At 44.1% G+C, this 14,072-nt stretch overlaps 1 protein-coding gene across 4 annotated transcripts in view; it reads left to right on the plus strand.

The window, feature by feature from the left end:
• Positions 1–14,072, plus strand: part of LOC123992660 (kin of IRRE-like protein 3) — a 233,571-nt gene that overhangs the window by 198,120 nt on the left and 21,379 nt on the right. For all 4 annotated transcript variants that reach the window (XM_046294004.1, XM_046294005.1, XM_046294003.1 and 1 more), the window contains exons 6-9: positions 5,076–5,181; positions 12,478–12,626; positions 12,803–12,930; positions 13,541–13,667. In XM_046294004.1, coding sequence (XP_046149960.1) covers positions 5,076–5,181; positions 12,478–12,626; positions 12,803–12,930; positions 13,541–13,667 — 510 coding nt within the window. The remainder of the gene's footprint in view (positions 1–5,075; positions 5,182–12,477; positions 12,627–12,802; positions 12,931–13,540; positions 13,668–14,072) is intronic.

Below are 14,072 nucleotides of genomic sequence, written 5' to 3' on the forward strand. Positions count from 1 at the left end.
ACTATAACAGTAGCGAGGCTATATACAGTAGTGAGACTATAACAGTAGCGAGGCTATGTACAGTAGGGAGACTATAACAGTAGCGAGGCTATATACAGTAGTGAAACTATAACAGTAGCGAGGCTATATACAGTAGGGAGACTATAACAGTAGCGAGGCTATATACAGTAGTGAGACTATAACAGTAGCGAGGCTATATACAGTAGTGAGACTATAACAGTAGCGAGGCTATATACAGTAGGGAGACTATAACATTAGCGAGGCTATATACAGTAGGGAGACTATAACAGTAGCGAGGCTATATACGGTAGTGAGACTATAACAGTAGCGAGGCTATATGAAGTAGGGAGACGATAACAGTAGCGAGGCTATATACAGTAGGGAGACTATAACAGTAGCGAGGCTATATACAGTAGGGAGACTATAACAGTAGCGAGGCTATATACAGTAGGGAGACTATAACAGTAGCGAGGCTATATACAGTAGGGAGACTATAACAGTAGCGAGGCTATATACGGTAGTGAGACTATAACAGTAGCGAGGCTATATGAAGTAGGGAGACTATAACAGTAGCGAGGCTATATACGGTAGTGAGACTATAACAGTAGCGAGGCTATATACAGTAGGGAGACTATAACAGTAGCGAGGCTATATACAGTAGGGAGACTATAACAGTAGCGAGGCTATATACAGTAGGGAGACTATAACAGTAGCGAAACTATATACAGTAGGGAGACTATAACAGTAGCGAGGCTATATGAAGTAGGGAGACTATAACAGTAGCGAGGCTATATACGGTAGTGAGACTATAACAGTAGCGAGGCTATATACAGTAGGGAGACTATAACAGTAGCGAGGCTATATACAGTAGTGAGACTATAACAGTAGCGAGGCTATATACAGTAGGGAGACTATAACGGTAGCGAGGCTATATACAGTAGGGAGACTATAACAGTAGCGAGGCTATATACAGTAGGGAGACTATAACAGTAGCGAGGCTATATACATTAGGAGACTATAACAGTAGCGAGGCTATATACAGTAGTGAGACTATAACAGTAGCGAGGCTATGTACAGTAGGGAGACTATAACAGTAGCGAGGCTATATACAGTAGTGAAACTATAACAGTAGCGAGGCTATATACAGTAGGGAGACTATAACAGTAGCGAGGCTATATACAGTAGTGAGACTATAACAGTAGCGAGGCTATATACAGTAGTGAGACTATAACAGTAGCGAGGCTATATACAGTAGGGAGACTATAACATTAGCGAGGCTATATACAGTAGGGAGACTATAACAGTAGCGAGGCTATATACGGTAGTGAGACTATAACAGTAGCGAGGCTATATGAAGTAGGGAGACGATAACAGTAGCGAGGCTATATACAGTAGGGAGACTATAACAGTAGCGAGGCTATATACAGTAGGGAGACTATAACAGTAGCGAGGCTATATACAGTAGGGAGACTATAACAGTAGCGAGGCTATATACAGTAGTGAGACTATAACAGTAGCGAGGCTATATACAGTAGTGAGACTATAACAGTAGCGAGGCTATATACAGTAGGGAGACTATAACATTAGCGAGGCTATATACAGTAGGGAGACTATAACAGTAGCGAGGCTATATACGGTAGTGAGACTATAACAGTAGCGAGGCTATATGAAGTAGGAGACGATAACAGTAGCGAGGCTATATACAGTAGGGAGACTATAACAGTAGCGAGGCTATATACAGTAGGGAGACTATAACAGTAGCGAGGCTATATACAGTAGGGAGACTATAACAGTAGCGAGGCTATATACAGTAGGGAGACTATAACAGTAGCGAGGCTATATACAGTAGTGAGACTATAACAGTAGCGAGGCTATATGAAGTAGGAGACTATAACAGTAGCGAGGCTATATACGGTAGTGAGACTATAACAGTAGCGAGGCTATATACAGTAGGGAGACTATAACAGTAGCGAGGCTATATACAGTAGGGAGACTATAACAGTAGCGAGGCTATATACAGTAGGGAGACTATAACAGTAGCGAAACTATATACAGTAGGGAGACTATAACAGTAGCGAGGCTATATGAAGTAGGGAGACTATAACAGTAGCGAGGCTATATACGGTAGTGAGACTATAACAGTAGCGAGGCTATATACAGTAGGGAGACTATAACAGTAGCGAGGCTATATACAGTAGTGAGACTATAACAGTAGCGAGGCTATATACAGTAGGGAGACTATAACGGTAGCGAGGCTATATACAGTAGGGAGACTATAACAGTAGCGAGGCTATATACAGTAGGGAGACTATAACAGTAGCGAGGCTATATACATTAGGGAGACTATAACAGTAGCGAGGCTATATACAGTAGTGAGACTATAACAGTAGCGAGGCTATGTACAGTAGGGAGACTATAACAGTAGCGAGGCTATATACAGTAGTGAGACTATAACAGTAGCGAGGCTATATACAGTAGGAGACTATAACAGTAGCGAGGCTATATACAGTAGTGAGACTATAACAGTAGCGAGGCTATATACAGTAGTGAGACTATAACAGTAGCGAGGCTATATACAGTAGGGAGACTATAACATTAGCGAGGCTATATACAGTAGGGAGACTATAACAGTAGCGAGGCTATATACGGTAGTGAGACTATAACAGTAGCGAGGCTATATGAAGTAGGGAGACTATAACAGTAGCGAGGCTATATACAGTAGGGAGACTATAACAGTAGCGAGGCTATATACAGTAGGGAGACTATAACAGTAGCGAGGCTATATACAGTAGGGAGACTATAACAGTAGCGAGGCTATATACAGTAGGGAGACTATAACAGTAGCGAGGCTATATACGGTAGTGAGACTATAACAGTAGCGAGGCTATATGAAGTAGGGAGACTATAACAGTAGCGAGGCTATATACAGTAGTGAGACTATAACAGTAGCGAGGCTATATACAGTAGGGAGACTATAACAGTAGCGAGGCTATATACAGTAGGGAGACTATAACAGTAGCGAGGCTATATACAGTAGGGAGACTATAACAGTAGCAGAGGGAGACTATAACAGTAGCGAGGCTATATGAAGTAGGGAGACTATAACAGTAGCGAGGCTATATACGGTAGTGAGACTATAACAGAGACTATATACAGTAGGGAGACTATAACAGAGGCTATATACAGTAGGGAGACTATAACAGTAGCGAGGCTATATACAGTAGGGAGACTATAACAGTAGCGAAACTATATACAGTAGGGAGACTATAACAGTAGCGAGGCTATATACAGTAGGGAGACGATAACAGTAGCGAGTCTATATACAGTAGGGAGACGATAACAGTAGCGAGGCTATATACAGTAGTGAGACTATAACAGTAGCGAGGCTATATACAGTAGGGAGACTATAACAGTAGCGAGGCTATATACAGTAGGGAGACTATAACAGTAGCGAGGCTATATACAGTAGGGAGACTATAACAGTAGCGAAGCTATATACAGTAGGGAGACTATAACAGTAGCGAGGCTATATACACTAGGGAGACTATAACAGTAGCGAGGCTATATACAGTAGGGAGACTATAACAGTAGCGAGGCTATATACAGTAGGGAGACTATAACAGTAGCGAGGCTATATACAGTAGTGAGACTATAACAGTAGCGAGGCTGTATATAGTAGGGAGACTATAACAGTAGCGAGGCTATATACAGTAGTGAGACTATAACAGTAGCGAGGCTATATACAGTAGGGAGACTATAACAGTAGCGAGGCTATATACAGTAGTGAGACTATAACAGTAGCGAGGCTATATACAGTAGGGAGACTATAACAGTAGCGAGGCTATATACAGTAGGGAGACTATAACAGTAGCGAGGCTATATACAGTAGGGAGACTATAACAGTAGCAAGGCTATATACAGTAGTGAGACTATAACAGTAGCGAGGCTATATACAGTAGGGAGACTATAACAGTAGCGAGGCTATATACAGTAGTGAGACTATAACAGTAGCGAGGCTATATACAGTAGGGAGACTATAACAGTAGCGAGGCTATATACTGTAGGGAGACTATAACAGTAGCGAGGCTATATACAGTAGGGAGACTATAACAGTAGCGAGGCTATATACAGTAGGGAGACTATAACGGTAGCGAGGCTATATACAGTAGGGAGACTATAACGGTAGCGAGGCTATATACAGTAGGGAGACTATAACAGTAGCGAGGCTATATACAGTAGGGAGACTATAACAGTAGCGAGGCTATATACAGTAGGGAGACTATAACAGTAGCGAGGCTATATACAGTAGGGAGACTATAACAGTAGCGAGGCTATATACAGTAGTGAAACTATAACAGTAGCGAGGCTATATACAGTAGGGAGACTATAACAGTAGCGAGGCTATATACAGTAGTGAGACTATAACAGTAGTGAGGCTATATACAGTAGGGAGACTATAACAGTAGCGAGGCTATATACAGTAGGGAGACTATAACAGTAGCGAGGCTATATACGGTAGTGAGACTATAACAGTAGCGAGGCTATATACAGTAGGGAGACTATAACAGTAGTGAAACTATATACAGGCAACGGTTAGTCGGGCTGATTGGGGTAGATTAAAATGTATCTTCAAAAATAATTCTGTACCTTTAGTTACATTTAATTGCTGTTTATTGAATTAACATAATCTATGTGTTTGCTTTTTTAAGATCATTTTTAATTGTGTCTAACTTAGTGTTTGTTAATTATTGTAATTATAATGGAGTACTTGGCGGAAAAATCACTGTCTCAATTAATCCTTATTTGCAAATTGCCAATTACTGAAAAACTCATTATAAAGAGTTGCATTATTTGGTTTGATTTCCTGTGTTTTTCTGCTCTTTAATGTCTCAAATGAAAATGTAAAACAAGTATAGGTCGTGTATTTCCGCACCTGTAAAAATATCTCACAACATAACTTACTATAGGGGGAATATGCTGGTCTATTTGGTAAATGCAACAGCCCTAGATTACTGTAAGGTTGTTACAGGGGTCTTTTCTAATTGGTCGTCTGTCTCTGGTCTGTGTCCATACAGATTTGCCACTTGTCAATCTGTCAGTGGAGCCTCAGCCCATTCTGGAAGGAAACCTTGTCAAGTTCCACTGCTCGGCCAAGGCTAACCCACCTGTCACATTGTACAGGTAAGATTACCTACCTATACATTCATACCTTCTCTCTCTCTGTCTCTGTCTGTCTCTCTCTCTCTCTCTCTCTCTCTTGATAGTCTATATCAGATTATTTTCACTCTGAACTTGGTTCCTTGGTAAGACTTTGAACGTGCTGTCTCAGAACTTTACTTTAAACTCCATTACTAGTTTCTCAATGAGAAATGTATTATAGCAAAATATATGTGAGCCAGACATAATGCATTATGCAATGCCCCATAATGAGAAAGAAAAACGCTGACAAAAACTTCAAATGATATACAAAGGTCCTGTCTGATTAATGTTGCTTGCTGCTAATAACTTCTCACATTAAGTCAAATGTGGCACTTCACTATTGATGGTATTAATCATTGTCAGAGAATTCTTATGATGCCGTGACACTATTAAATCTCTTGCAGATTTGGAAAATATTCACAGAAAAACATACAGAGAAAAATCTAATGCCAAACGTCTGTTGAAATTCATTCCCAGTCATGTACTTAGAGACTAATGAATGCATTGACTTGCATGGCTTTGCTTTGAGATACTATTGTCTATATCCACTGAACATAGATACATTACATTGAGTGGAAGAAGAGCTGGCATTGTGTTGTATCTGATGAGGATGCCAGGGTTACAAGGTATCCTGTTAAAAAGGTGACATGAGTGTCTGAGTACTGCAGCAGAGCCAATGGACATTTGAGTGGAAGGAGTGGGTTGATCTTCTGAATCTACGCTGAACCCATGCCTGTGCTTTTTCTCAATCCTTTTTGGATTCTGACTGACAACTTCAAGCACACACTGAGAGACTTGATTTGGAACACTGAGTTCTTCAATTCTCACAAGAAACGTTTCCTTTCCGCTCAGAGAGGATTGGGGATAAAGAAGAAATTCTCATGAAACTTGGTCCTTGAAGAGGTGTAATGCCAAGGTGATTTGTCAAGACATGCTTTTCTGTGAGGGTTTTAAAACCAAGGGAAGAATAAGTGGAACAAAATCAATAGCGAAGGGAATTGCCCAGCCGACACTGAGTCTGAAGCTGTATTGGGAAATGAAATGGATCTACAACACACTCACAGGTGGCAAAACAGAGACATTCCTTTGATAGATTCTGCCCTTTTAAAAAACAGATATCAAGGCAAACAAGACTTGTGTTTGATTGTGCAGGTTTACACCAAAGACAGGTATTCTGCTACAATCACCGTGGAACTCAGTCTCTATTGTTGTGGGACATGGATCAATGTTCCACTAAGAGGGCCTGGGTCCTTGGGAGCCTTGGTGGGTCAGATTCCTTTTAGCCTTGGAAACCAATGGATAATGTAATGAAAAAAGGAGGGAGGTTGAACTTCAGGCTGAAATAGGCACTTTCTAGAAGGGTTTCACTAGTGTTAGGATCCAATACCACTTTGAGTTGAGTCCTCTGCACGTCTGAACCCACACTTCACTGCTGTTCATTGGGCTGTGATAATATAGCAATATTTTTTCTGCAACCATGCAGATTCATTTACGATTCATTTTAGCACACATTCTGTAACGGTTTTCGTCCTCCTCTTCTGAGGAGGCGTAGGAAGTATCGGACCAATGCGCGGCGTGGTAAGTGTTCATAATATTATTTTAATGAAATATAACTGAACACAGAAAACAAAGAATAAGAAAACAAATTGAAACCGACACAGTCCCGCAGTCCCGGAGCAAACATTGACACGGAAAATAATCACCCTCAACAAAAACAGGCTACCTAAGTATGATTCTCAATCAGAGACAGCTGCCTCTGATTGAGAACCATACCAGGCCAAAACCAGAAATACAACATAGAAAAAAGAACATAGACTACCCACCCCAACTCCCGCCCTGACCAAACTAACTCAAAGACATAATAAAGGAACTAAGGTCAGAACGTGACATATTCTTCAAAATAACTGTTTGATATTTTATCTCCAGGCTCTCTCAGTCTACATTTGGGAGTGTTGCACTGTTCCTGTCTCCACTGGGGAGTTGATTGAGGAGAACCCTCCTTGTCCCCCGGAGAGCTTTACAGCAGTGCAGAGTAGGGAGCTAGTGGTACGGTGTGTCTGTTAGTCAGCTCTAATACACCCTGTCTCTGGAGATCAGATATGGCACAAGGACAGGGCAGCCCTTAGAGTGATGGCCTCTCTTCTAACCTCCAGAGTGCCATCCATCCTCAGCACACCACTCTGCCATCCTCCACTTCAATAAGCACTTCACACACATACAGAGCCACGGTAGCAGAGGAAGAGTCAATGACATGGTGATTTCTATTCTCTATGATCTGCTGTGATTGGCCGCTCTATGAATGTTGCTTAACAAAGCGAATGGAAATAAGTCTCTAGTCTACAGATATCTCTCAGGCAGAGCCAGAACCCTTACTCCTGGGAGGAAAGAACATGTGCCTCAGGGATAGTGGATAGGATAGGAGTAGAGGATAGGGAGTAACCTAACGTAACAGGCAAAGAAAGATGCCTGAGCGGAGTTCTCATTTATGTTTTTCAGGGAAAACGGAAGTTAGGTTGAAAATACTGTATCTCTGAAAACCGGATGTTAGCGTTTTCTAGCGACTCATAGGCTAGATACGGGGGAAGTACTGTTGGAAGTAAGTTTGTGTTTTTGTCTGAGTGTGTTGATGTGAATCGAGGAATTGTAAAATAATAGAGCTGTTAAGGGATCTTCATTACATAATGGAAGGAGGAGGGGCAACCATAATAATTCAACATCATATTGAACACCCTGGTGGTACAGATTTCACTACTCCAAGAAGAGGCACTCCGGAGAGGGACACAACAGAAGAGGAGTTTCAGCTCTCTCACCTGCACACTCTACCATAAACACATCCCTCTTCACGCCCAGAAAACACCATCCCCAATTCTCTCCCCAGTTAAACAATTAGCATGTTGTTGCTACTTTGATTTTTTTTGGTCAGTTCTACCATCTACCTTTTCCTTGTCTGTGTCGCTGAGGTGGCTAATGAAGAGGTTTACCATCATGGCGCTTTCCGTCACATTGTCTGTGGGCATTGCCACTGTTTGTTTTTCCACAACCGTGCTTCACCTGCGACTCGCTTTGTGCCACCCAGTGCATCCAGCCTACGAGAATAGCGAGAGAGAGAAAAAAACAAAGTAGCAAATTAAATCCATCTTGTCTGTTTTACTGGCATAAACACTTTGGCTGTACAAAATAGTTTGACTAGTACCATGCCACTAATGACAGTAATGTTTTAAAGGAAGGTACAACAGCGATGTTCTATGATGTTGTTATTTCATTGCCAGACAAACAGACTTCCTGGTTTTATTTTACCAGTTATTATGTCAGTTAAGAACAAATCCTTATTTTCAATGACAGCCTAGGAACAGTGGGTTACCTGCCTGTTCAGGGGCAGAACAAAAGCTTTGTACCTTGTCAGCTCATGGGTTTGAACTCACAACTTTCCAGTTACTAGTCCAAAACTCTAACCACTAGGCTACCCTGCCGGCCTAGTCTCTAAGTACAATTGCGAGGCACCAAACTGATAGTCTCATCATCTTTGCTCATGTTCTCTATCCAATGGCAGACAGTATATTGGAATGTCATTCACAATGTGTTGAAACTATAGATAATGTGTTGTTCTCTCTTCTAATATTGGGCCTTTTGTCATATTATGTCAAATCAAGAGACATTTCTGTATTATTTGCTTTACACATTTTATTCAAAAAACATCAGGGTGCGATTTGATCAACACATCATTATGAAAGTGTCTCTTTTCCATTGAAATAAGTATTTTTATATATTCAACATTATGAAAATGCAAATGAGCAACATAATCTGTGCTGTGATGCACATAACCATGCTGATAATAATAATAATGTATTCTATATGTTAATAAGATAGGTAGATTGTTTAATTTAATATAATTCAGTTTGACCATTCTTGTCCCCTCTTTTCAGTGGGAGAGAACAAGGTTGGGTTTTCACTGTTCTTTCCCTGGTAAACACAGATTTCACTGATGTTGCCGCACGCACGCGCGCGCACACACGCACACACACACACACACACACACACACACACACACACACACACACACACACACACACACACACACACACACACACACACACACACACACACACACACACACACACACACACACACACCCTAAGGCACACACCTGACTTACACCTCATCGTGTGACCTACATCCATGAATAGGTCCGGGTGGTAAGTGAGCTGTTGAGTAAGTTCTCGCTGGCCCCTCTGCCCTCCCAGAGGAGATGCAGGTGTCTGATGGATGCAGAGCTGGCTTTGTTTAGACTCTATTGGATGGGGACCAGCACACCAGCCGAGCTTTCACACTCCCTGCAGGCACTAGCATTCTGTCTCTGCTCTCTCTACACTGTGGACCTCCCAGTCCTGGCAGCCTCACACTCCATTTGGGAGAAACCTGCTGGCCAAACTTCTGTGCTTAACTCACTGTAACTCCTCCAGTACTCTATCAACCCTACACTCTCAGTCACAGCCTGTGGAGAGTCATTCATCATCAGACACTGAGATTCAGAGGGCATTAATGATCACTGTCATCATCAGCGCATTTATTGACATCCAATATTCATAGACAGTGTGTTGTCATTATCATAGTCATTATCATAATACTTCATTCAATATTTTGTGTACAGGATTGTTTTCTTGAGGGACTATACACACAGAATGTTTGCTTTGTGTAGATTACTGTAACGGTATTAATATTTTCTTGAATCCAGCACATTCTCCTCCTGGATAAGTTATGTAAGGAAGGGACAGGCGAGCCAAGCACACCCATATGCCCTAATTTTTATATTTTTGGAAGCACAGGTGTCCCTGTGCATATTCAGCAGACAGTGATCTCAGTGGCTTGATTTTGCACGCAGTGAACTGGCTCCTATAGTGTGGAAACATCTCCTCAGCAGCAAAATGAGCAGCAGAGAAAAATCTACTGGAGCCAATTAGAAAGCTGCTTCACTTGCTGAATGAATGAGGAAATCTAAATGATACTATTCCAGTCAAGCAAAGACCAAGGCTTCACTCATGGATAACAAACAAGTCCCCTATCCCTGGAATACACAGTGTACAGTGTACCCTGTATTCTTGGGTGAGAAAATAGATCCATGTTTTGTGACAGTTAGAAGTGAAAGGTTATCTTCGCCCACAAGAGCATGCAAATACATCTCTTTCTGGGGAAGGGGAGAGGATTAAGATTATACAGAGTTGAATGTCCCAAAATACCTTGTAAATATGACCGAGAAGCAGCCCCAAACATCCACTCATGCCCTGGCTCGCTTTAATAAATGGTCCCTGTCTCCCACAGCAACAGGGAACCGTCCAGTATGGCATGCCGAACAAGACAGAAGCGGTGAAATCAGGAGGCATTGCTCCAACACAAACGGATGTTCTTCATGTAATCCTGTGTCAATGTATTAACATCAGGTGCCTTTACGTGCATACAGTACGTGTCAGCCGGCATCGTCAGGGGGACTCTACCATACAGTACGTGTCAGCCGGCATTGTCAGGGGGACTCTACCATACAGTACGTGTCAGCTGGCATCGTCAGGGGGACTCTACCATACAGTACGTGTCAGCCGGCATCGTCAGGGGGACTCTACCATACAGTACGTGTCAGCCGGCATCGTCAGGGGGACATTACCATACAGTATGTGTCAGCCGGCATCGTCAGGGGGACTCTACCATACAGTACGTGTCAGCCGGCATCGTCAGGGGGACTCTACCATACAGTACGTGTCAGCCGGCATCGTCAGGGGGACATTACCATACAGTACGTGTCAGTCGGCATCGTCAGGGGGACTCTGCCATACAGTACGTGTCAGCCGGCATCGTCAGGGGGACATTACCATACAGTACGTGTCAGCCGGCATCGTCAGAGGGACTCTACCATACAGTACGTGTCAGCCGGCATCGTCAGGGGGACTCTACCATACAGTACGTGTCAGCCGGCATCGTCAGGGGGACTCTACCATACAGTACGTGTCAGCCGGCATCGTCAGGGGGACTCTACCATACAGTACGTGTCAGCCGGCATCGTCAGGGGGACTCTACCATACAGTACGTGTCAGCCGGCATTGTCAGGGGGACTCTACCATACAGTACGTGTCAGCCGGCATCGTCAGGGGGACTCTACCATACAGTACGTGTCAGCCGGCATCGTCAGGGGGACTCTACCATACAGTACGTGTCAGCCGGCATCGTCAGGGGGACATTACCATACAGTACGTGTCAGCCGGCATCGTCAGGGGACTCTACCATACAGTACGTGTCAGCCGGCATCGTCAGGGGGACTCTACCATACAGTACGTGTCAGCCGGCATCGTCAGGGGGACTCTACCATACAGTACGTGTCAGCCGGCATCGTCAGGGGGACATTACCATACAGTACGTGTCAGCCGGCATCGTCAGGGGGACATTACCATACAGTACGTGTCAGCCGGCATCGTCAGGGGGACTCTGCCATACAGTACGTGTCAGCCGGCATCGTCAGGGGGACATTACCATACAGTACGTGTCAGCCGGCATCGTCAGGGGGACTCTACCATACAGTACGTGTCAGCCGGCATCGTCAGGGGGACTCTACCATACAGTACGTGTCAGCCGGCATCGTCAGGGGGACTCTACCATACAGTACGTGTCAGCCGGCATCGTCAGGGGGACTCTACCATACAGTACGTGTCAGCCGGCATCGTCAGGGGGACTCTACCATACAGTACGTGTCAGCCGGCATCGTCAGGGGGACTCTACCATACAGTACGTGTCAGCCGGCATCGTCAGGGGGACTCTACCATACAGTACGTGTCAGCCGGCATCGTCAGGGGATGGATGGCTGCCACAAAAATATGCTGAAGCCAGCAGAGAACCTGCACAGGAATGTTTTTTTTTTCAGAGAACAACGTGGTCCTGACATGGAAGGAGAGGAACTGTCTTGATGTTTCATCCCTCCCTCCTCTCCCCCCCATCCTCTCATCCTTCAGACAGGTGCCATCATGACCGGGACTGAAACGTTATTAGTCAGAAGCAACCCATTCTTCATTTTGGTCTGGTGGTAATGCGTGTTCAAAATGTCTTCCTTCTGCAGATATTCTGGGCCCTCAGCAGAGTATTTTCCGACAACCATAGGCCAGGCGACCATAGGTCAACAATAAGGTCAAAGCAATTTGCGAATACCAGTAGATTATCAGACCACCCCTCTCTCTCTCTCTCTCTCTCTCTCTCTCTCTCTCTCTATCTATTTATCTATCTATCTATTGCACTTCACTACAGGTGGGCCAAAGGAGGTAATGTGATAAAGGAGGTCTCTGGGGACACCTATGAGGTCATTGTGGACCACTCCTTCTTCACCGAGCCAGTCTCCTGTGAGGTCACCAACCCTCTGGGCAGCACCAACATCAGCCGTAACGTCGACGTCTACTGTGAGTGCTTCTACAGTGTTGCACTTTCTGTGGCTATCCAATATTGATGTCCACCCAATGTTATACATCCTATTTAGATACATTCTGCAGCTGACCGTATGGTACTGTGTTATAGAGTGTTCTGTGTTGCTGGTGACGTTGTGTTGATTGTACTGACTGTGTCTGTGTTCCTGCAGTTGGTCCACGCATGTCTGCAGAGCCCCAGTCCTTACAGGTGGATCTGGGGTCTGATGCTGTATTCAACTGTGCTTGGACTGGAAACCCCTCCCTCACCATCGTCTGGATGAAGAGGGGCTCTGGGGTGGTAAGTATACACATCCAATGTCTTTCAGAATTTCATGATTGTTTTGACTAGGTGCGATACACTGTAGATTGTGATCCATTGTTCCAATCAGGTTAGCCTATACTTTCAATGTCATTTACTTTATATTGGTATATTTTTCACAACCACCCCCGTATCATGCTGGCCACAGCAGTAACTTCATTAATTATAAAAAATCTAACCGCAGCAGTCATGCAGGATTCAGGTGACAAAGCAGTGCCCTTTGAGCTCAAATCAGTTGTTTTCAAAATCTCATTAATCTCAAAATTCTGAGGCAGCTAGCGGTTCGGGCTCGTTAGCGGCCCTGCTCCCTGACTCCTGGCCGGAGATGTGTTGAGGTGAGCAAAGGGGCATGCAATTGATCTGCCAGCCAGGCTCATTCCTCAACTCCGTACACATCAAACTTCCAAGCCTGGAGATGGAGCCCAAAACCGCCCCTCTCTCGTATGAGCCTGGCCTCAAATTGGATTTTAATAATAGAAGAGAGGTGACCTTTAAGGCGTTAAGAGGAGCATAGGCTGCTTTGTGCTGCCTCAAATGAGAAGGTGACCTCTCACTGCTCATTCAGTGACTCTTGACCTCCGTGCGGCAGGTACTAAGCAACGAGAACATCCTGACACTCAAGGCTGTGAGGCAGGAAGATGCTGGGAAATATGTGTGCCGTGCCGTGGTTCCGCGAGTCGGCGCCGGGGAGAAGGAGGTTTCTCTGACCGTCAACGGTAAGTGTCACACTGGTCAGGAATGTATTGAGTGGTTTGCGGGTCACATCTGTAAAGAAGAAAGCAATTTATCACTACAGCCTGTACTGAGCATCGTCTGTGGTTTACACACAAAAACATATCTTCACCCCAAAGACTTTCCAACAATACGGGGGAAGGAGAAGGTTTGTTATTGGGTCTCATGCTCTGAATAAATGTATGCAGTGATGCCATCTCTCAATGTACAGTATTTACTCTAGAAAAGGTTTCAAATTCAACAGTGGGTAGTAGCCCACAGCAGAGAGATTCACAGCATTGATCTGGTGGTAACGCGTGTAACAGATGCATGAAAATGTATTTCCTTGACATTTCATCAGTCCTTAGAAAGACACAGGGATGGATGGATAATATAGCTAGCGCATCCCG

This window comes from Oncorhynchus gorbuscha, linkage group LG13 (assembly GCF_021184085.1).
Source record: "Oncorhynchus gorbuscha isolate QuinsamMale2020 ecotype Even-year linkage group LG13, OgorEven_v1.0, whole genome shotgun sequence".
In the NCBI taxonomy this organism is placed as follows: domain Eukaryota; kingdom Metazoa; phylum Chordata; class Actinopteri; order Salmoniformes; family Salmonidae; genus Oncorhynchus; species Oncorhynchus gorbuscha.